This window comes from Apium graveolens, chromosome 10, assembly GCF_009905375.1.
Source record: "Apium graveolens cultivar Ventura chromosome 10, ASM990537v1, whole genome shotgun sequence".
In the NCBI taxonomy this organism is placed as follows: Eukaryota; Viridiplantae; Streptophyta; class Magnoliopsida; order Apiales; family Apiaceae; genus Apium; species Apium graveolens.
In genome coordinates this window covers 226,977,327-227,000,525 of record NC_133656.1, presented here as the reverse complement: position 1 = coordinate 227,000,525, position 23,199 = coordinate 226,977,327, and the positions used below count along the sequence as shown (strand labels likewise).

The 23,199-nt window shown below is 34.4% G+C and overlaps 2 protein-coding genes across 4 annotated transcripts; one reads left to right on the top strand and one right to left on the bottom strand.

Annotated features, from left to right (window-relative positions):
- Window positions 1–482: 482 nt before the first annotated feature.
- LOC141690289 (organic cation/carnitine transporter 7-like) lies at window positions 483–3,978 on the top strand. Of its 2 annotated transcripts, XM_074495001.1 has the most exons (7): window positions 483–696; window positions 990–1,040; window positions 1,312–1,586; window positions 1,810–2,047; window positions 2,505–3,024; window positions 3,106–3,308; window positions 3,468–3,978. In XM_074495001.1, exons 1-7 carry the CDS (start codon window positions 682–684, stop codon window positions 3,711–3,713), a joined length of 1,548 nt encoding a protein of 515 aa, XP_074351102.1. In that variant the 5' UTR covers window positions 483–681; the 3' UTR covers window positions 3,714–3,978. The 2 variants fall into 2 exon arrangements, with proteins under 2 accessions (XP_074351102.1, XP_074351103.1); XM_074495002.1 differs by lacking the exon at window positions 990–1,040 and having other exon boundaries at window positions 484–696.
- Window positions 3,979–4,612: 634 nt separating this feature from the next.
- LOC141689529 (uncharacterized) lies at window positions 4,613–22,330 on the bottom strand. Of its 2 annotated transcripts, XM_074493851.1 has the most exons (25): window positions 22,136–22,330; window positions 21,640–21,760; window positions 21,477–21,539; window positions 19,452–19,553; window positions 19,166–19,334; window positions 18,973–19,071; window positions 17,609–17,758; window positions 17,075–17,114; window positions 16,766–16,823; window positions 16,580–16,662; window positions 14,674–14,772; window positions 14,481–14,596; window positions 14,134–14,252; window positions 12,576–12,646; window positions 11,934–12,039; window positions 11,258–11,397; window positions 10,955–11,113; window positions 10,777–10,877; window positions 8,859–9,034; window positions 8,214–8,403; window positions 7,264–7,363; window positions 6,971–7,139; window positions 6,170–6,252; window positions 5,914–5,990; window positions 4,613–5,087 (listed from the first exon to the last, which is right to left on the bottom strand). In XM_074493851.1, exons 1-25 carry the CDS (start codon window positions 22,169–22,171, stop codon window positions 4,916–4,918), a joined length of 2,799 nt encoding a protein of 932 aa, XP_074349952.1. In that variant the 5' UTR covers window positions 22,172–22,330; the 3' UTR covers window positions 4,613–4,915. The 2 variants fall into 2 exon arrangements, with proteins under 2 accessions (XP_074349952.1, XP_074349954.1); XM_074493853.1 differs by lacking the exons at window positions 21,640–21,760; window positions 22,136–22,330 and having other exon boundaries at window positions 21,481–21,539.
- Window positions 22,331–23,199: the final 869 nt, after the last annotated feature.

Below are 23,199 nucleotides of genomic sequence, written 5' to 3'. Positions count from 1 at the left end.
TATTGAAAAATTGACTATTTTTTTCTGATTTAATTAATTCTTGATAAATTATCGATAAATTATAAATTGATAATTCAAATAAATAGTTTCGATTTCCGTAATTTATAATCACGAGCGCATATCCTACTTTTTTTTGCTAAATTAACTCCTAATTACTTACATGGAACTATATAAATAAATAAATAAATAAATATACACGCAGTTAAAATTACTATTTCTAGAAATAAGATTTTAAATTTCTACTGGTTTTTTATGTACATAGAATAATAAAAAGGGAATATTTTCTTATTTTTGAATAATTATAAATTTAGAGTGAGTATTGTTCAAATAATTTTTTTTAACAAATCTCAGGATAATTGATGATCGAGTCCAGCAGCGGAATCACAAAAATCCTTAACAGTTGAACAAAAAAAATCCCTACCAGTTGGCCTATCTCGTCGCAGTCGAATACTTTCTTTATTCAACAAAAAGATTATCATTTATCGGTGGTTAGTTATGTTGAGAAAGAGAAGTGTTGAACCCAAACTTCTTACTTGTCTTTTTCCACTACACTCGTTTATTTATTGATCAGACACATAATGACTCCCCCTCTTCAACTAAAGCCCTGTTAAGACTCCAGGTTGTGTCTGTGTGTAATATACATACATAAATACATATATATCTATAGTCCCCTAAAATCAGATGACTAATCACCAGGTACTTTTCTGCCCTTCTATGTTGTTTTTTTTTATATTGTCACAGTTTGTGTGTGTGTGTTTTGATGTTTAGTGTAATGAAGCTTTGATATTTTGATTTATGGCAGTGACTACACAGTAATTTCTAGCTTAGCTTGCAGAAAATACAGATTTTGTAATAAATGAATCTTGAATTAATTAGTTAATGTGGAAACACATTTCTTTCTGCGTGCTGCTTTTCCTTCACAAATTAATTATCTTTATGTTTCAACTATTGTATGCCTTGCAATTCCTCTCTACTCCTTGGTGGAGTAGGGGCAAAGTCGGCGTACATCCTACCATTCCCCGACTCTGGGGATATACTCGGTATGTTTGGTTTGTTTTATCTTACACATTGTTAATCATTAGCCCAATACTTTAAATTGTTAATAAAATGGCCCAAGTATAGAATAATACTTTGTAGTTAGACCATATATTACTCATCAAGTACCACTTTTGTTGTACATGACCAGGGAGGTTACATTGCAACAGTCTCTTATATTATTACTCTGCCTGATTAGCTAAAATGGCGATACTATTACTATGTACAACCACCGGTAGTTATTTACGGCTATTCTTTATGCTTTTTAATCGGTAGATGGTTAATAATCAAGATGGCCCAATGTACACGCTGGATGAAGCACTTGTTGCCGTTGGATTTGGCAAGTTCCAGGGTTTTGTGCTCATTTATGCTGGACTTGGTTCAATATCGGAGGCCATGGAGGTGATGATTTTGTCTTTCATAGGAGAATCTGTCAAATCTAAGTGGAATCTTTCATCTACTCAAGAAAGCCTAATAACCACTGTTGTCTTTGCTGGCATGCTCATTGGTGCATATTCGTGGGGGGTCATTTCTGATAAATATGGAAGGAGGCAAGTCCTTTACCCTTTTGAGTGCTGTTAGATGAGATTCTCTAGGAACAGCCTGAGATTGTTGAAGCACTCTTTTAACATTTATCCGTCTTTCAATGTCTTCTAGCCTGTAGTTTTTGGTATTGGAATCTTGTTTTACAAGTCCAGTCTTTTTATAGTTGAACTTTGTGCTTTGTCAACATTCATTTTAATTGGAATAGATATATTCATTTGCCTTGCCTAGGACTGGACTTCTTAGTGTAGCTTTGGTGACTTCTGGAGCTGGATTATTGAGCGCTTTCTCTCCTAATTATATAATTTTGATCATCCTTCGTTTTCTTGTTGGTGTTGGTCTGGGAGGCGGGCCAGTATATACATCTTGGTTTCTTGAGTTTGTTCCTGTCCCGAATAGAGGCGTTTGGATGGTTGTCTTTTCGACTTTCTGGACTGTTGGGACAATTATGGAGGCTTCTCTAGGATGGGTATGTTCTTGTCTTCCTTATCCACCTTTTGAAATCTAATACCTGTCCTGTTAGAAAAATGTAATTACACTGCCTTCTTCTAGTCCATTCATGCTGGTATATAAGGTTTAATCACCCATCATTTCAATACAAAAGCATGCATATAAGATAGATTTAAAAAAGTGAAATTTAAAGGAAATAAGATGGCAAGAAATAGATTTTGGCTTTAATGGAATGTTAAATCCATGACTACAACTTACATCTGAAATTCTGTACCTTAATGCATTAAGCAAACATCTTTTCAACATATTATCCCAATTATTCTCAAAACTATAGCTATGCTAGGTCCTTCCCTTTTTGTTGTTTAAATCTTAACCTAGTAAGGTACCAATATATTATTTTCAACCAAATTTAAATATGACACACATTGAAATCTTTTGTGTTGATATCGATGACTCCTAACAGTCTATTGTTCTAGTTAATCATGCCACGGTTAGGTTGGAGATGGCTGGTCGCTCTATCTTCTGTACCAGCTTTCGCTGCACTTCTCTTTTATGGTCTGACAGCTGAATCTCCAAGGTATTTATGCATAAATGGCCAAACAACTGAGGCTCTTAACATCATGAGAAGAGTAGCGGAAGTCAATCAAAAGGAACTGCCTGCTGGTTACCTCATTCCAGAGAGCAAAATTGAGCTGGATGGAGAATCTGATCGAAGGGTAGATTCGAATTTACTTGCCCCGTCAGCAAAGGAAGTAGTATTCTCTAATTCAGGATTTTCAACCGTATTGATTTTGTTATCATCTAAATTACGAAGAACGACCCTTCTGTTGTGGGTTTTGTTCTTTGGCAATGCATTTTCATATTACGGAATTATATTGCTAACTTCTAAGCTGAGCGATGGGAAAAATCAGTGTAACTCAAGTACATTGCAGTTATTTAACTCCAAAAACAAGGATAACACTCTCTACATCAATGTATTTGTAACTAGTTTAGCAGGTAAGACATACATAGCTTGATTTTCTAGTCGTGACTTTTTGAAAGGGTTGTAGCTTATGTTGCTCTCTTATCTCCTCTCAGAGCTTCCTGGGATTATTTTATCAGCACTGATTGTGGATAGGATTGGTCGTAAACTTAGTATGGTCTCCATGTTTGTGCTCGGTTGTGGCCTCCTCATGCCACTAGTTGTACATCAAAACGGAATTCTAACAACTGGATTATTATTTGGAGCTCGTATGTTCATCATTGGGACTTTCACTATTGCCTACATATATGCTCCGGAGGTAAGTCCCATCACTAAGGTTTTCTTTCACTTCTCTAGTTCTCTCTGCATAATTTGACATAGTAGACACTGTGTGTATTATTGATATGGCCCAGAAAATTAGTCTCTGCTTTAATCTAGTCTGATGCTCCATATTTAAGTTCTTACTGCCATTATGTAGATATACCCAACCTCAGTGAGAGCAACAGGTGTTGGAATTGCTAGTTCTGTTGGAAGAGTTGGGGGCATGATAAGTCCGCTGGCGGCGGTCAAATTGGTAATTGATTGCCATCAAGCAGCCGCAGTTCTTCTATTTGCTGGCGTAATGCTTCTTTCGGGGCTCTCTGTTCTACTCTTACCCCTTGAAACAAAGGGCCGGAAACTATCTGATACTGTCACTGCATCAACTCCAGCAACTTCAGCCTAAGTTCAAACTAGAACCTCATGTAAAGTACACCGTAGATGAAGAAATGGTTCCTGGACAATTTGTTCGATAGTTTCCGATTCAGCAACATGCTTCGAAGGCATATTATGCGCTTAAATTGTGATCATGATCTCGATGCGTTATTCAAATAATGCTGGCCCTTGAATGATCTGGCTGCCAGTGATTAAGTTAATGGAACTATGAACCGCGGGTAAATTGTTGTTGTACAACCTTGAAAATGAAGATAGATTTGTGTTATTTTTGTACATCTAAGCAAGCCTTGATATCTGCCTGCCTTCCCACTCTCTCTTACTACTGTAGTTACTACTTTAGTGCTGGGCCTTCCAGATCTAAATATGCATTAATTACGTCTAACAATTTGTACACAATACTACTACATTACTTAATATAAATATATTTTATAATTAATATAGCGTTTGAAAAAATATTTTGTAAATGACACCGACTTTTCAATAATTATTCTAGTCGTGTATATCATTGTTTTAATATAAAGTAACTCATTCCCCCGGGCCCTGCACGTAATTAAATAAAATGAAGCGTCATTAGATTAATTTTTCCAAGCTACCATTTATGAGAGAATAGCAACATTGTGAGTACTCGGTATTTAGTATCAGGTATCAAACATACAATCTAGTTGATCCGCCCAGGAAAAAAAAATACATAAATTAAGATATATAAACGAGATTATTTGTATAATTTTGTACAGCAAACTACTGCCCTTCCATAATAACTAAAGTTGATGCAAGGTAATTACTTTTTGTGCTGTATGGTATGCTATTATAACATTTACAAAAATGTGCTACTGGTCTTTATAAAGTCGGAAAAATATGTGAAATATTATACTTGGCCATTAGCAGATTTTCATCTCGCCGCGAGGGAACTTGTGCAAAGGCTCTTGTGCTTTTAAGATTTATATAAAAGATACACAACAGTAATTACCTAAACATAAAAAATGTGAACATACATTTGCCCATCTAAATTGGTTTCTCAATTCTATCTCTTGCCTGTTTCCCTACTCTATTTTTTTTTCTTTTGAAGAGCTATAAGACAACTACTTGCCGGAAAAATAAACTACAAAATACAAGAAAACCCCAACTCTCTTCTACTTGGGAGGAGCAGAATCGTACATCATTGAATCAGTACATTTTTGTTACACTGATACATTTACAACGACAAAAGGATTCTTAATTGATCTTTGGCTTTGGCCGTCTTGGCTTCAACACCATCCATAGGACAAAGAAAACAACAAGGAAAGCAGGAATCGTTGTAATGTCAAGCTCAACTTGGACTTTTCTTTGCCTTGTGCAGTGAAGAGGGTGGAGGTTGGCTACAGTGGCGTTTACATACTCGGCAAATCTGCATGTCATACGGTTCCATTCATAAATAAGATTATTTATAAATATGCAGAAATCTCATGAATTGCAAGACTCTCGCAGCAAGCACTATATCCATTGTAACAAAGAGGTACTACAAACAATTTCTGATTGACGGACCAGGTTGTCAAGGAAAACTGGATTAACTAATGCATCAGCTAAAGAATCTAACCATGCTATTCATCTCCACTGTAGCAAATCGTATATAGATATTTGGTGATATCTTAAGGGTGGATTAATTATTTCAGGTAGGGAACAGTTAATTGACTAATAAAATCAAATTTGCCCATACAGATTATAATTGCAGCTAATTGGTGAGTCAGATATACTGTTATACTAGGTTAAAATGGGGCATTTAAGATGTAAAGACTTCATTTAACTGTGAAAATAAAGCGGATAATTAAAACATGCTACTGGCATTTAAGATGTAAAGACTTCATTTAACTGTGAAAATAAAGCGGATAATTAAAACATGCTACTAGTAGTGTTGGCACATAAACCTGTGGACCCCCGGACAAAGTTGTAGATTCTTTTACAAAGATACATAGCAACTTCATCTCATTGCTATATCGGTTTCATTCATCAGAACAATACGCAACCAGAAAATCAGTTCAGAAAATAAACTAAGCAGTTCTTGGTAAATGCATTTCCTTCTATGATATGCAGTTATCAATAACATGCATTTACCTATGACATGTCAAGTAAAGTAATATGCATCCTTTCTAATAATAAAAACAGAACGCCAAAAACACAACCACTATTTGGATTATATACGATTTTCCCAACCAAATGAATATAATAGAGCTGACCCTTTGGAATAATCCTCCAAAGTGTATAGAAGTCTCATGGCATCGGTATAACGTAGTTCTCCAGTAATTGTTGAGATCTGAAAAGGGGACAAACCACATAACCACCACATTGTTATTACTGTAAGTTCATAACCTTTTCCACTCCACAAAAGAGGAGAGAGGGAAAGAAAGAGGTGCACGATGCATTTAAGTAAAAAGTGATATGATATTTGTGCTTATGCAGAGACCATCAAGGTGTAGAAAGAACAAGACTTACTCTTCTCCATATGCTAACAACATAATTGTACTTGTTGACAAGTTCACGCTCCTTGGTGTGGAAGAGCTTAAAAGTTTGCTCAGCTGACATTTGTTAAGTATCCAATATGCCAAACTTTATTCGTTACCAACAAATAATCAAAGTTAAATATATAGTAAACATATAACGCAAGATTGTCAGTGCTTCATTTAGCCAAATACATGTATTCAGTGCTTGCAAATGATATTTAGGAGCTGGTAATTTTCAAATATTTAATCGCATAATTAAAGGCCACGAGAGCATTAAAACTTTTTGGAGCATGAACATGAACTATATGTATGCAGCCAACACTAGCTTGGAAATGTATAGCATTACAAGATCTGAGCCTGCAGAGGAATTCCATCAACAAAGACAGCAAGTACATATTCCTGTGAAGACCTACATGCCATACTCCATTTCAGCAGATACCTAGTCAACAGGCGACTTAGAACCCAACTGAACTAAAGTATGCTATAATTAATATATTACGCTTGTATACTTATTTAAATATTAAACTCTACCGCGAAATAACTTGTAAAAGTAGGGAATAATTTCACCTAGCCAAACCAATTTTGGTAAGAACAACACTAGTTGGTAAAATGCCTATCATAACTCTTTTACTGAAGAATTTTAGGGTAGATAAAGTAGCATGTATTAAATTTTGTAGATGCGTAGATGTGTATGACCCTGGCCATAAGTTAGTGTAAAGGAACACATATGTTGATGAGCTACGATAGTACAATTTCAAAGTATATATGTTAAAATACAACACTAAGAGGATACATGTAAGCTCCATTGCAAGAAGACGAATCGCGGAATTGACAGTTTGTATCGACTCCTCAAGAGTTGTCAGTATATAGCTCCGAGCAATTGTGTCAGTCTGAAACTTCGAAAGTTTCCAACCTTGAGAAGTGATAGATAATGGATTGCATCCTGCCGACCATATCCAGTCCTGTATACATATTAGATTCATTAAATAGAAACAACGGGGTCTGTTTACTGAAACACAACCTTATTTCCATACTTGTAAAAACCTTAGGTATTGTCTAAAAGTGTCCAATTTTTTAAATGCCTACCTCAATAGCATTTTCATGGGCTTGACTGTAAACAAGATGAAGGGGAAGCAAGCCTGCGATATGTTCAGAAACGGCACCCAATGCAGCTTTTATGGGCCTCCTGCATATTTCAGGAAAAAAATAATTGATCATGTGTACACAGATTGTGAGGAAAATTTAAAGTGTTCTAAAGATTTTATCTTGCAGCTGAAAGAATAATGAAGGAAACAGTGCCACTACGTTGTTCCTTTTCTTACAACTTTTAAAAAAGCAATCACAATGATCTATTCCAATACTAAGATAAACATAAACAAACCTGATTGACCATTTAAAAAATTTAATAGCCCTATCACCTAAGTATTTATCCGCTAGCTCAAACACAGTAGTTGGGACAAAAGAACTGGTAAGAACTATAAATTCAAGCAAACTGGCATAACAACCTGATGGGAAGTTGCTGATGAAAGAAATTATAAGTTTACACACTAAATACTATATAAATGCCATATTTCCGTACTTGCCAGTGTAACATGTAAACATCTACAGTCATAAAGCAATAAAGTAGACTCAAGTAGTATGTTACTCGGACTTGGCCAGAAGTGTCCAACATGAATACATGCTCGAGTATGGGACTCGGAAATGTGGGCTAAAATAAGTGTCCATGTCACTCAAGTCGAAGTGTACTATGTTTTTCTCTAACTGGACACTGCGCTCCATTTTTGCCCTTTGTCAAGGCTTGAACCCTCAGGCCTCAACCACCCATACAGGGGGGTGAGGGAGATTCCTCTAGAGCAAGTAAAGATCATAAAGGCATAGTTGTGCAATAGTAAAATATCAGATATGCATACTGCTTTGTCAGCACAGGTTACAAGCTCTGGCAAATATAGACTATAATTTTTAACTTTTCATGCAGTGACAGCAATGCCATATGCCCACATTGAGACAAAAGTAGTAATGGATATTGAATATCCAACCTCAAGTCCCACAGCAGGGATCGCCCATTACACTGCAGATGACTTTCCCAAGCTGATGATTCCGACTGCACAACAATTACCATATCTGAAAGTGCTTTTGCCTGATAATGCTTGTCAACTAACAAAGGTTCATTTTGAATAAACCAAAAGATAGGAACTTCCAACAAGGATCTGCTATGGGCATGTTTTCCTGGATCGGAATTAAAACAATGTATCAGTCATACAACTCAAGCAGCTGAACACATGATAATGATTTGATCAGATATGAATATAATGACACAACTACACTGCAATTATGCATTGGTGAGCTTCAGCACCATAATATCCAGAAGATAACAGTTTCCAGTTCATTAGACCTCAATTACCTCAAGTATGTGCAAAATAATCTTCATATGGCAGCAAACATCATCTATATATCCAAGCCACAATTTTTGCACATAGCCCGACATCACTCTTATTACTTTCAAATTTATTAATAAGATGTTATCTTCTAATAGTATGCTATGCAAACTTGACATCCTGTATTTTTTAAATTGTGCTACTACAAAACACCTTTCAAGTATTCTTCAGAAATCAAAATCAACTATACTGTTCAAAAATGGAAAAAAGAATCATAAACATAATCACAGGCTTTTGGCGTAGAACCTTTAAGAGAACCATGATCATTCAATCTCTGCAATTGATGTTGTAGAATTGAAGTATCAAGATAAGAACGAACAGTTTTCCTATATGTTCCATTAACTAGCAAAATTGGGACAGCAGCAGCTCTCCTAGCCACTGAAAAGGCCATCACTAAAGCAGGATCTTCGGAGAGTGATAATCTGAAAAATCATAGACATAAAAATAAAACCATATCAATCATATGACATTATTTATAATTTGATATATACAACTCGATCAAGAATCAATTTAGATGGAAACTAAGGTTTATCAATAACAATATCTATGGTTCCTAATAGTCTGGACAATGCTTTTTGTCAAGTTCACAAGTAATACTATCCTTTTACTTGAAAATTGTAAGAGGGATGTTATCTAGAATTTTGGTTGTCATGTTACAGTACCACAAAGAGAATAAGAACCGTTAGATCTTAAAATAAATTGACGAGTTTCATTGGATCTAATATAAATAATATATCAATATGTAAATTAATTCTTCAATCCAATTCCAAGGTTAGAATCCCATAGACAACATAACAAAAATAAATATTTATATCATTAGCTCTAAAATACTAAAAGAGGTCTAAGGTTCGAATCTCATCAACCAATTACTAAAATATATTATTTATAATATTAGCTCTAAGCATACTAAGAATCAAATTCGATCAACTACACATAAAAAATAATAATGATATTGAAAAAGATCTACAATTTGAATTCAATCAATAAACATATTAAAATTTAACATTCACATTATTAGAATTAAAAATACTGATAGAGTTTAAGAATTTAAAAGTATAAGTAACAATAGAAAATTTGTGGCTTTATACAATTCTAAGTATTAAAAAGGATCCGTAACGCATGGGCTATAAGCTAGTGGTATAGAAAATTCAAAAGAAGCCATCACCTAGTCAACGTGAACAACAAACAAAAAATCCACAAACATAAAGCTGAGATTGTATATTTCCCACTCTCCAACTCTACTTGATAAAATGGGTTTGGCTTGAGTTCGCTAATAATTTTGCTGGTCATATTTACAAATTTATAGATTAAGAGCTAGGGTTTAATATGTTTAAATTGTTATTGTATCTAATCACAGAGAAAACCAATCCTCTAACATGTGACAATAACAGCTAATATTTGCCGACAGACCTGTGCCTTATACTGGCACCTGGGGTGAAAAATATTTTCAAAGAAGCAAAAACTAAGCCCTATCTCTTCGATTCCACTCAAAGGCATCCTCTCAATTATGCCCGATTCAATACCATCTATAGTTCCTGCCTACATAGCTTTCCTCCATCTTCATTTAAAAAAAAATGTCTACTGCATTATATCATCCTCAATCAACTTACTTCAGATATGAAACATCACGTGTGTTCGAATATTAGTGAGAGTGAGGAGAACAACAGCCTGAACTTCAATAATCGAAAACATACTCTAAGTTGAAGCCTTTCCAAGCCCTATATTGATTCGGAGATCACGTTTACTACGCTTCTCAGCTTTCAGTCAATTTAATATTCTTTGGTTGAATCTGAAAACGTCCGGGTCGAAATATGGCTTTCAAATTAAGTTCCGAATTAGTGGCTTTGTTTAGCATTAAAGAGTTGAGATCATTTATTTTCCTCCTTTGAGAAGAAGTCACAGTGTTAGAATGATTTTAGCCTGGTTATACTGTTGGAAATCACCACATCATACAACACATTAGCGACCACACAATCGTAAAACCACCTCTTCACCCTAAACTCAAACCTTAAAGGGATCAATACATTTTGCGACTACAATGACTTCAGTAAGACCATCTTGAGACATGACAGTTAATCCACATATGGGTGTGCATTTAGTAACTAGCCTAATATATAACCCATTCTGAATCATAGCGGTCAAGTCAGATGAGAATAGCACTCACATGTTTGTACTGAACATTACTTTCTGAGAAGGTAATACTAAAGTGGAAAGCCCTTCTGAGAGAGCTTTCTGATCCACAAACTGCTTGATATTGGTAGTTTTCTGCAGGTAATAATTAAGCAAATATGATTACTAATAAAACCTGAAAGCAATGCTGATAGGATGAACATATACCATACCTCCTGTGTAATGAAAAACAACTGAAAGGATATCTGCTCATAATAGTGGAATGCTCCATCAGCAATTGACGGTGATATGACATGCCTCATAGACCCCCACAGTGTCGCACCTAAATGTGCAAGGAATGTATCACGTGCCACAGTATAGTTTTGAAAGTCCTGCAGAACATAAGCACGTCTATAAATTCAATCTTCTTGCAATCACAAAAGACTAGCACAGTTTTTTTTTATAGAATTTCAAGTCTTCACTTGAAAACAGGACCGAAAAGAAAGTACATTTTTAGTTTCACCCAGCTAACGTACCTCAGGTGTATCACTGAACAAATTCCAGTTTTCCATCCTTCTTAATGCATCAACAGCCTTTTTCTTATGTTCTTCATCAAATTCTTCACCTTCAAATGACTGAAGCTCGGTTCTCAAATCTTGCATTCTCTCGTCAAGCTCTGAGGTCAAAATTTCACAAGTCTGGCAAATTAGAAACAATTTATACATTGACTATTATATTCAAATGAATTGTCAAATACTGAAATACTATAATGGAATGGAAAGTACATATAATCGTTGCAAAATGTGATCTAATTGCTCCAGTGACATGTCCTTATACATTAGGGGAGAAGTAAACAACACAAACTCAAGACTGCAGTGGTATTTATACTGAGAAACCCATCTACTAGCAGTTGATAAGTCTTGGTACCACATACCCACCAAAAAGGGTATTTGAAGATTGATCCATTAGCTTAGAATGAAACTAACCAGTAACCAACTAGGTTCGAATCATAAATGATCATCCTAAGCGAGATTTGTTAGTTATATATTTAATCCAATAATGCTGCTAGATTTAAAAAACATTATTGATACTTCAAATCATCCTTATCCCAATTGCATTTCTCTGATATACACACTATTTGAAGGGGTAATCCTTAACACTTCCTTCATCATTTAATATATACTATTACATATTTAAAGAGTAAAAGATTACCATCACAGAGAGCAAGCTTAACCCTCCTTCCTTTGCAGTGTTTGAAGGCAAAAAGCTCGTATATATCAATTTCTGCTAGAAGAATATCAATTGCTTGATGATCTCTCTGGCACATTCAAATGCATTTTATGTTAAGAGACAGTAAAATATACCAAATATCTACTTCTATTACAAAAAGAAAAAAAGAGGTAGATTAAATAGAGACGGTGACAACAAAACAATGACAACCACTGAACCACACCACATCCTAATCTTTCTTACAGATAGGCGATAGCAATAATTAATAATTCAATATTACAGATGGTGTTGTAGGCAGACATAATAGAAGACCAGGGGCAGGGGATCTTGTATCCCCATTAAATTAAATATGCTTCATGATAACACTTATTCAACTGGCATTAAAAAATGATAGAACCCTAGGTTATTTATGTCCAAGTATATATGATAACAAATTAATGCACAAATCATGAAGATTAAGCTCAATTTGATTCAAGGAGCTGAAGTGCATAACCCCCTACCTCACGCATTGCACAAACTCTCTTCTTTATTAAGATGACTGTGCTCGTGATAAAAGCAGTGCAATATAATAAAGTATAAACACCAAAAATAATGAATCAATTAAATTTTCTACTTAATGCTCACATCACCAAACACTGCAAACTTCTCCTGAATTGCATCTTGCAGCCTGTTTTCAGCTTCATCGGCTGATATTTCTGAACCAACAAAAGAAAACAGTCACACATGGGCATAAAAAAGTGAATCAGTATATCTAAAAGATAAAATTACTATATAATGCATTAATAAGTAAAAAGCATCAAAGAGCCAGTGCAAGATACAAACATTAAAGAGCCCATATATCAACATACATAAACATCTTCACCCATTTTAAAATATTGAAGAACAGCACATATTTGATGCAGTTATGAAGTATATACGACCTTCAATTTAAAACTTATCTTTATATGCCCAACTATATATTTTACGCAATTATATTTTACACATAACTATATATTTAATCCACTTACATATACTACCTAAGATCGTATCTCTAAATTACTTTTTCTAACAGCCTGATTATATATTTTAAAACTACCATTAAAAATACTAATACTATTAACCCAATCAATCTCATTATATCCTAACCCAAATTATTTGGCCCAAAATACAGGCCAAATTTTTACAGTTCGGCTTTAATATTATAGTTTTATAAAGACTCGTAGTTTCTAAAACCTATTAGGCCCAGTCACCAACTAATAGATGATCCTCAATCACCTGGCCCCAAAATCACCTGGCCCCAAAACTAGCCAAGAATTCACAAATAAGGTTTTAAAAATATATCACTGTAAAGGTCCATACTTCTTAAAGCCCATTAGGCCCAGAGTACCAACTGATAGAGGATCAACGGCTTTAATAGTTAAATATAAAGGTTTACCTTTCACAGCCCATTAGGTCCAGAATTTGGAACACCAGATGATCTCCGGTTAGCCTTTAATAGTATAGAATAGATGATGCCATTAATCCTGAATACACATGTTTTGCTTCTTTTTACTAATATCTTTTGTTTTTTATTCTTCAGCATTTTTCATTTTTCTTGGTTTGCACGTAGGGTGGAGATCACAGAATCATACCAAATCTACATTGACAGTAACCAACCCGACAAACAAAGACATGCAATCTATTTATCTGTTAAATACTTCTTTCTCTTCCCATAAATTATTATATTCTTCTGACTCCTTGTTTCCCATGTCTTCATTGCATATCAGTACAGACAATATGGTTCATCAAACATATAACTACTTAACTATATGAACAAGCAAGTAGTTTTTTCTTATTTATAGATGATTTGAAAATGCATACCAGGTATATGTGACTTATCTGACTACATTCAGAATTCTCAAATCTAGTTATTCAAAAAACTGATATAGACATTAGACAATCAGCAGCTTTGTAGATAATTTCAACGACACACATTTCCTACCCTGGTTCCTACTATGCCACTCAACAACACAAGTTGATAAGGATGAACAGAGATTTTAACAGACCTTACCTGGAAACTAACGCAAATAAGAGAATTTTGTAATGAACTGAAGATTACACAGGTCACTCTAGTTGAGTTAGTCTGTTCTTAACAGGGTTGTTTAACAATTAAGTAATAAATCAACGCATTATAGCCAACTAAGTATATGGTTCTGCTCAATACCTGCAACTGCACCAATGGTCTTTTCCACGTTTGGTAAACTTATTTCTGTACGCACACCTTCACCGCCAACAGCAGGTCCCCATGAGAAAGGACCTGCACTCAAATCAATGAATGCCCACCTAGGACAGCAGGGCAGCATTTAAATGTTTGCAGTTGAACTCTATACACCAATATTTGTGTGTGTGTGCGTGAGAGAGAGAGAGAGAGTGGGGGAGAGAGAGAGAGAGTGGGGGAGAGAGAGAGAGAGAGAGGGAGAGGGAGAGGGAGGGGGAGGGGGGAGGGGGGGGAGAGAGAGAGAGAGAGAGAGAGAGAGAGAGAGAGAGGTGGTCATATTTAATATAGAGAACCTGTCTTTTCCAATCCATGTATCTGTTAGACACTCCGCATGAAGACCACTTAAATCCCCCGCTTTTAATTTTTTTCCCCAGAGACGCTTCATGTCTTCATCTTCACCATTCGCCAACTTCAGACAATAATTTAATTTTATATTCTCTAAAAGAAAGAACTAAGAATATTTTTTTGTAGTGAAACAACATATACCTGTAAAACTTTACTCTGGATTATATCAGCAGTCTCTTTCCCTTGATATAGTGTTTGAACATTATTCAGTGCATCTATGCATTTGTTGTACCACTCTATCTGGAATAACAGATATTATACTACTAAATCTGAAAAGGAACAATTTATTATACGTATAAACGATATATAAACTCTGCTAATTAAGTGCTCCAATAGTATTCGAGTTTTTACAATAACAAATTATTTTAACATCGAAATTTTTTAAGGAACATGCAAATGGTGCCTTGCACAAGTCAATTACCAATTCCCGATGCTAAAGATACATATACCTCGTCGCTTCAGCAACACATAAAAGCACTATAATCCTTGTCCAATCATTTGTATAGCAGCTCAATAGCTCATATTATATATCAAAAGGTGATACATTTAGGCACTGTTCCTCATTATGAGGTATGCATAGCTATAACCTTAACAACTTAAAATGTTTATATGTTCGAATAGGTACAAGCAAATCTAAATTGTCTGTATAGACTAATAGATAAAAAAATCAACTATATATATAGGGTAGCAATCCATGGAGGGCTCCCTTATATAGAGTTCCGTAGAGAACCATTATTAAAAATATATAAAATACACAATTTATTTCATTTTTCATCATAAATAGTTACAAATTTAATTTTCAAAAAAAACAAAGTTACACAATTTTTTTATTTAAAAAATTATTGAAATTTAATGAAATAATTTAAAGTGATTCTTTAGTAGAATCACAGTAAAATCACAATTATCCAAAATTATTCCATAGTAGAATCAAAATTATTTTTTTTTTCAAATGTCAATTGTTAAACTTTTTATTATATTCAAATATAATAATTATTCTACATTATCAACGAATTTTATAATTTTTGAAATAAAATTTTACAATTTTTGATGAAATTTTATAATAGAATCAAGGGTTCTCTACGGTTCTCCATATAAGAGGGTTTTCTCTTGAAGAAAGACCTATATATATATAATAGAGAGAGAGCGAGGGGGGGGGGATAGGCCAGTGTACTACAAGCGCAGAGCCACTTTGATCTAAAAACTGAAACATAGGAGAGAGAGAGAGAGAGAGAGAGAGGGGGGGGGGGGGAGGGAGAGGCCAGTGGACCAGGTGTACTACAAGCGCAGAGCCACTTTCATCTAAAAACTGAAACATAGATCCTTTTAAGTTGCTAATGGCAAAAGCCTGCGTGGAAAATTACAGACCATACTTTCAAGTGAATTATATTACTAATTGATGTCATTACTGAGTTCTATTTCTTGTCTGGATTCTTCTCTATGTAGGACAAAGTTAAGAAAAAAGGTTGAACATGATAAAACCTTTTTCTGTATAGAACCAGTAGGTACAAAAAACTACTTACATTTAACCAATAACCATCAATTCATATCTAACAAATATACGTAACAGCAAATAAATACTTATATCATTATACTAGAATATTCCTAATAATGATATAATACCTTATCAATCACAATTATTTATCCTGAATGATACATTAAATACACAATTTGTTTTATTAATTTTTTTGTCCGCATCTCTTCTTAGCGGGCATCATAAGCACATGAAAGGTTAGAGGCCACAATTTTCCAATCCAGAAACATGAACTTTTAACACCTCGGTGTCTAAGCAACAAATCATAAATTAGACTAGACTATGGAAGTCTCAAAAGATACGAGTACTCTTCATTTGCTTTGACCATTGAGGTTTCGCTGTGGGGTTCCCAAACTGGCAAGACGCAAGGTTGATATGTATTATATATATATATATAATGATCTGCAGAACTTGCTATATTCATGACAAAAATGGAAAACAAAAGAATACCCACGCTCAAATTCTTAAGCGTCAATATTCACTAGTTCTAGGAGTCCAAACACAAAAAGAACTCACCGTGTCAGTTTCATCAGTTATCGTCCAGGAGAATTTTGCCATTGGATGTTTTTCGTACAACGGTCTCTTGATCTTATTCAGAGCTGACAGAATTTGGTGACAAGAAATTTGTTATAAAGACATTGATCTCGTTTATAAATTTACAACTAAAATATGCCATCAAGCTGTATATACACAATTACACACCAAAAACACTCCCAGGGTTGTTTCCTGACTGCAATATTCTTGTTTGTAAGCTTTTGTTCTGCACAAAAATTGCAGTTAGTTCTGCTTCGTCAAACAGTTCAAAATCATTTCACCAACTTTTCTATAGCGCAATAATTGCAGTCCTTATAGTCAAAATTCTTTTTCATACTTCTCAGAGTCCCAAGGATTGGATTAACTAAAAGCATGCCAAAATATAACTATTACATATAGAGAGTAAACTTGTGAACATGTCTCTTGAAAGAAATGCACTACATGAATGCGAAAGATAAGATGTATGCAAAGTATTACCTCCTTAAGAAAGGTTATTTCAGTCTCAGATAATCCTCTCCTGTAAATATCAAAATAAATGTCAGCAAAAACAAGTTAACAATCTTGCTATAAGAAACGAACATCCCAAACCCAGATTAATACAGCTAGCACAAGAAAAATGTCAGTCTTTTAAAGTGATTGATCAATTTAAAAAAGAAAACTAAATAAAATATATATATCATGTGGAATGCTATTCATCTCTAATGAACGCGGAACAGTAACAAAACAAATTTAGACTAAAATGCTGCCAAAAATGCTAATGAAAAAGGTCAATTCTAGATTTCATGTACAGCAAGATTTATGAAATATGTTACTAGTTGATAAAACATAAAAAAAAAATAACATTTTCATGCTGTTAGAGAAGAAAACTTTAAGAAACTATAATGATTGCGCTCTTTACCATGCAGCAAATTGCGAAAATCTGAAGCTGCTGTAAAGTATAAACAGACTAGCAGCTTCACAGATGATATTCTTAACTAGATATTTTAATTTAAGCCTCCATAACTTACTCACCTATATCCATACTTGGCTCTTTTCACATTACGAGTGGGATTTAAAATAAAGACATTATACGCGTTCTCTAGTTGCAAATACTCCACAAGGCTAGTGATGAGAACATCCATCATGTCTACATCAACTTGCCAAAGGCCAGCTCCTTCATCACTTAAAACACATAAAAGGAAGAGTAATTAGGAGCAGAATAGACAAATCTCCTGTTTCACTAAAGATTTCATGAGTGGCATAGTCCAGTAGGCAAATAATAGATAATCCAAAAACAGCATGTATCAGTATGAAGCTTTTCATGTAAGGTAGTTGCAAAGTAACCTCCAATAGGGATTTTCTTGACTCCGTTAGATTATTAAACAAACTAGAGAAATGGAAGCAAAAAATGCAACTTCCAAAAATGTTCAAAGCATTTTTTTGTGGGTAGAATCCATCCAATTTGTAATATTGGGGAATCTACAGTTTCGCGGAAATATATATTTGTCAGCGGCTAGGAAGCACTGACACAGAAAAAAGGGTGACGTATGCGTGTCGGACACGGCCGACACGCTGACTCGGCACCGACACGGCTGAGTACATGTCCGACACGCCAAAACAGCAGGGGACACGGCTCCGACAACAGACACGCAACTTGACACAGCCCGGGACTCAGCCCACCCAAAAAAACCCAATACCAACTGATTTTACCCTAATTGTGCGATATTCTCCTATTTTATAAGCCCGTCTCTGTTTTCATCATGATTTCGTCACAAGTGGAAGGTGCTCTGAAGATTGCCAATCTCTTTCTTAATGAACCAGAAATGGAAGCTGATTCTTTTACATGAGATGGACATTCTTCTATTAATGAAATCGTAGAAAAAATCTTATTTTATTTTATCACTTACCGTGAAAGAACCTTTTATTACTACTAATTCACTATGAATAAAGTTGTTCAATGTTTGACATGTAGAAAATTGTATTTTTTTTTACTTCTATTTTTTGTTGTTGTGTCCTGTATCCAGGACTCTTTACTAATTGGCAAATCCCCGTGTCCCCGTACCCGTATCCCGGGTCACCGTATCCGTGTCCGACTGTCCGTGCTTCCTAAGTGGTTATCAGCAAGGTCATTAATTTAGAAAAATCTTGTAATGAAGAGGACAAGTGAGTACATATAACAATACATGTGGAGTACTGATGGGTATGCTAATTGAACTACTGGATGAATTTATACTGATGCCACCACATTAACTATCTAGGCGTTTAATTTCATTGTCAATTCCCATTTCTCTTCCTCTCTTTGTTTGTCCGCGTGTGTGTGCACAAGATTTTACAATATTATCAAGAGAGTTCAGAATACGACAAGATGCTCAGGGACTTTGAGATTAGACCAAAACCTGACATTAGACACATGATCTATGCGGCCAAGTACATCAATTGCACGCTCGAATACAGAAGTGACCTTTTCACCCATTTGAATAGCATGAACAGAGAAGCTGCATAAGTGTAACCAAAAAAATATATCACAAACAGAAGGGGGGCATATTACTTTCTATATATGTTCAAGCAGGTGTATTTGATTACTAGTACTTGTAATTAACGTGACTGACGAGAGGGAGATGGTGATGCTGCTCCCTGTCTATGCTAATTTTGTAAAATGGAGCAAGAACTTCTCCAATTTTCGGAATCCGTGTGTGCTCAAATATGTGATCAATTTTAGTGAACCAGCGCTCAAGTTCTTCAGCATGCAGCTTAAATTCTGGAGCAATAATAACAAACAGGAACGGACCAAGAGTTGATGTACTTGTATCATAGAAACAGCATCTAAAAGGCAAAAATGTTAAAAACCATATACATATATATATATATAACATACCTTGGTTTCCCTTCCCCTCAAATCCTATGAAAATGAAATTCACAGGGACTGGAAGATACATGAACTCAACTTCCGAGAGTTTTAGATAATTTGCAATGTTACCTGAAACAAAAAGTAAGAAAATACTTAAACAAAAACTAAACCGAATACGACATCGTTTCTTTTCGATTGAAACCAGGCCATAAACGACAAAACTAACTAGTTGCAAACAAGGTGTAGTTACTGCACATGTATTTCATTGGTCAGGAGCAAAGAATCCTACCTGGAAACACTACCAAACTATGAACTTGCAATAAATCCAGTAGAATATATGACATAACTATTAACTATATAATGATTTATATTTGTATGCAAGTTTACCCCAACTTCATATTTAAATTTATATTATAATAGTCTTTGAACACCTACATTAGATCTTAACACAACTTTGGGCACCAACCAATAGCTAAAAGAGGTTTTGCTTTCATGCAGTCTAAGCCACAGGCCCGCAGTGGCACCCTAACGCTGCAAATACCAATTTTATTTAAAATCCTGGCCCAGGGCTCGAGGGTAAGCTTTTATTTCTTTCAGATTGTATATGTTGGCACTGCAAAGCTATAGTATACGTGCAACGGGTGCCGCTGCTAAAATGCAATTCAAAAACTTGGCCATGGGTTTTATAATAAAGAGAAATTAATCCTCAAATGAGGCTCCACGTTAAGTATACATAAACTTCTGGAAGCCATTGGAATATATCACATGCTCATTTGATTCCATGAAAGCATTGATAAATAACAAGTCAATAAGGATTACTAGGAAAGTACATTTAACATCTTCAAGAAGAGACTTAAATCATTGAAATCTGCTTTTATGATCTCCGCATCGTTGACTTGTATGTTGTACCTCTTCGTGTAACAAAGTGATACGGAACAGAAAATTAGAATATTAGTTTGTTTTTATGTTATATTATTAGTTAGAACTAGATCTAATTTTAATAAACATAAAGGTATATTATATATATAGGAATATTCTAGATTATGGTAGAGAATGAGAAAGGATTTGTTTCCTCTTATTATTTATTATTTTTGGTAGTAGATGTATTTAATTTTCAGGAAATTATTTGGCATTCAATCAATAGTTATGTATATAATGTGAGATAACGTTTAATCATATGATTTTTTTATCTACGGATTTAGTGTGTGTGTGTGTTGCGGATTCTCTGCAGAGATAGGCATGAATCCCCTAATTTTACCATTTTCCTAACCTTTCTTCTACATTAACTCATTAAGTGATAACAAGGGCCATAGTTCCTTCACCTAAGCCTTTTATCAAACAGCTTCCCCTGCGGTTTCTCAAACAGGCACTAAAAGTTATACAGAATTTAATTGAACAAACATAGAAAAGCCCAAGTTCTATAGAAATTAATAAAACGGTCATAAAAAAGCCCTGCAAACCGACTCAACTTATTTTGAGTTTTGATCAAAATGTTTTGTTGATCCACGGTTTATAAATTAGTTATAATCAACTTGTTTCTATTTCACAAGTCGGGCATGTTTGTCTCCGAAATTATAAGTTACTTATGAGTCATAAATAACTTACAAGTTACTTATATATGTTTTGAAATGTTAATCTCGTTTAAAATTCCAAATATTAAGATAACTATATTTAAAAATTATTTGTTTTAAATCATTTAAGTAAAAAAAATCTGACTTAAAAATAAAATTATCCAAACACGTATAAAACTTATATAACTTATAAGTATTCATCACTTATCACTTATAGGTCACTTATTGATTTTGAGTCATTAGTTAATTATTTTAAAATTTCCCAAACGGGCACTCAGTTTTCTTTTCTTGATAACTTCAATTTCCGATTGATGCTATAAATTTTGTTCGGGCACATTAATCAAATCATTACATAAGCATCTTGTATATGCAAACACATGTAATATGCAAACACACGTGCACGGAGACGTTCTAATAATTTTAAGATAAACACATGTAATACGAGGTTGTTGGGAGGGCAGAGAGATGCAAATTTGAGTACCTGCCTTAGTGTAATTCAGCGCTCCCACGTTTTTAGGAACAGAAGATTCCAGGTCATCAAAATCTAAATAGAAAAGGTATACATATATAAATATTAGTTACAATAAACAACTAGTAATGCCTATCCCTAAGTAGGTAAATAACAGAATAGATATAAGAATTACCGTTACGTATAACAGATTCAGTCCAGAATTTACTCTTATCCTTGAGGTTAAATAATGAAAACACCGATGATTTCCCACTTTTACGAATTCCGGGTGATCCATGTGATGTGGCTGCTAGTAACTGATAACAAATCAACTCAGCATATATTACAAACACAATGATCATGTATAAATTCGAGAGCTTATAAATTAATGCATCCATCCAACACAACAACTACACGCATACATTTTTTAATAAATAAAATCTTCGAACACTGCAAAGACATATACATATACAGAAATCACACAGATAAATTCCAGGTTATAAAACCTAACTATTTACACTACACAACAAACAGGTAGATAATGAAACACGAATAGCATTACATACACGAATATATAATTGAATTATCTAATTACGCACAGTTTAATTGTAATTAAATGATTAATCACATGAATTAGTTGATAAATTTAGTAATAATCGCGAAAAAATAGGAGGAAAATGAAGGATAATTACCAGAAAGAAGATCGAGAAGAGGTAAGTGGGGGACATAGATACAGATCTCTAGTACGTATAGAATTGAGCTGATGTAGCCGCAGGAGCGTTGAGAGTTGAAACGAGGACTGAGCGAAGACGATGAGCGACCAAAATGTAATTTTGATATAGCAGGAAGGGCACTTCTGTCGTTGAGCTCGATTAATTTCTTTAGCTCTGGTTAGGTTACGAGTTTTAAAAAAAGGTGGAAATCAAGTGAAAAACAAGTAAAATATTTTATTTTTATTTTAAAAAGGGTGTAAATTAAGTGAAAAATAAGTTTGATAATTTCACTTTTATTGTTATCGTCATGCATAAATATAAACTAGCATAATAACTCATGCGAGGCACGGGTCATTATCTAAAAAAAATATGGATCGTGCAATTATAATGTTTCTAGTTTTTTATTATTTGTAAATGTTGTACACTATCTAACGTATATCAAATACAAGTTGATTGTTTATCAATGTGTAATATTTTCATATAAGACATTACCAAATTACGCAACGTTTCCAATATAACACATTAAGCAATATATATAGATAGGGGCAACTCCAATAGAAACCAATTTAGAATAGAAACTATAAACCAAATAATTTTAAAAAAAAAAAATAATTCGAAATATAACACATATGATATGCAAATCGATCGTTGAGAGATGTAAAAAAATACAATGAAATCGGATTTTTTTTAAAAATTACGGTTTAACGGGAAATATCAAATTAAAAACGGAGGGGAAAGCTGAAATTGAGTGTGGAAGGGTGCATGATAGTTGTGTGGTGTGATTTAGGGGACCATTAGATTAGCTTTTCAACTATATTTTTGTCGTCAACTAAATTCTTGACTCGGCCCGCAAGGGTTGGCTCGATTGGTTAAAGAGGGGATATATATACTATTGGTCACAGGTTCGAATCCCACGAGAGGAGAATTTATGATTATGCCTCCTGAGTCAGAGCATGTCGCTTAAATGCGGTTTATCTTGATTCACGTAATTTGCAGGCTATTGTGTGAGCTCGTAGGGTTTACCCGGTGCGCATCCGAAGGAT

Coding starts and splice junctions, on each gene's coding strand:
- LOC141690289 (XM_074495001.1), top strand. Junction 1,041..1,311: donor CGACTCTGGGGATATACTCG/GTATGTTTGGTT, acceptor TTTAATCGGTAG/ATGGTTAATAATCAAGATGG. Junction 3,025..3,105: donor ATTTGTAACTAGTTTAGCAG/GTAAGACATACA, acceptor ATCTCCTCTCAG/AGCTTCCTGGGATTATTTTA.
- LOC141689529 (XM_074493851.1), bottom strand. CDS start 22,171: ATGTCCCCCACTTACCTCTTCTCGATCTTCTTTCTG. Junction 11,114..11,257: donor TGTTCAGTGATACACCTGAG/GTACGTTAGCTG, acceptor TATGTTCTGCAG/GACTTTCAAAACTATACTGT. Junction 5,088..5,913: donor TTGGAGGATTATTCCAAAGG/GTCAGCTCTATT, acceptor TATGACATGCAG/ATTTGCCGAGTATGTAAACG.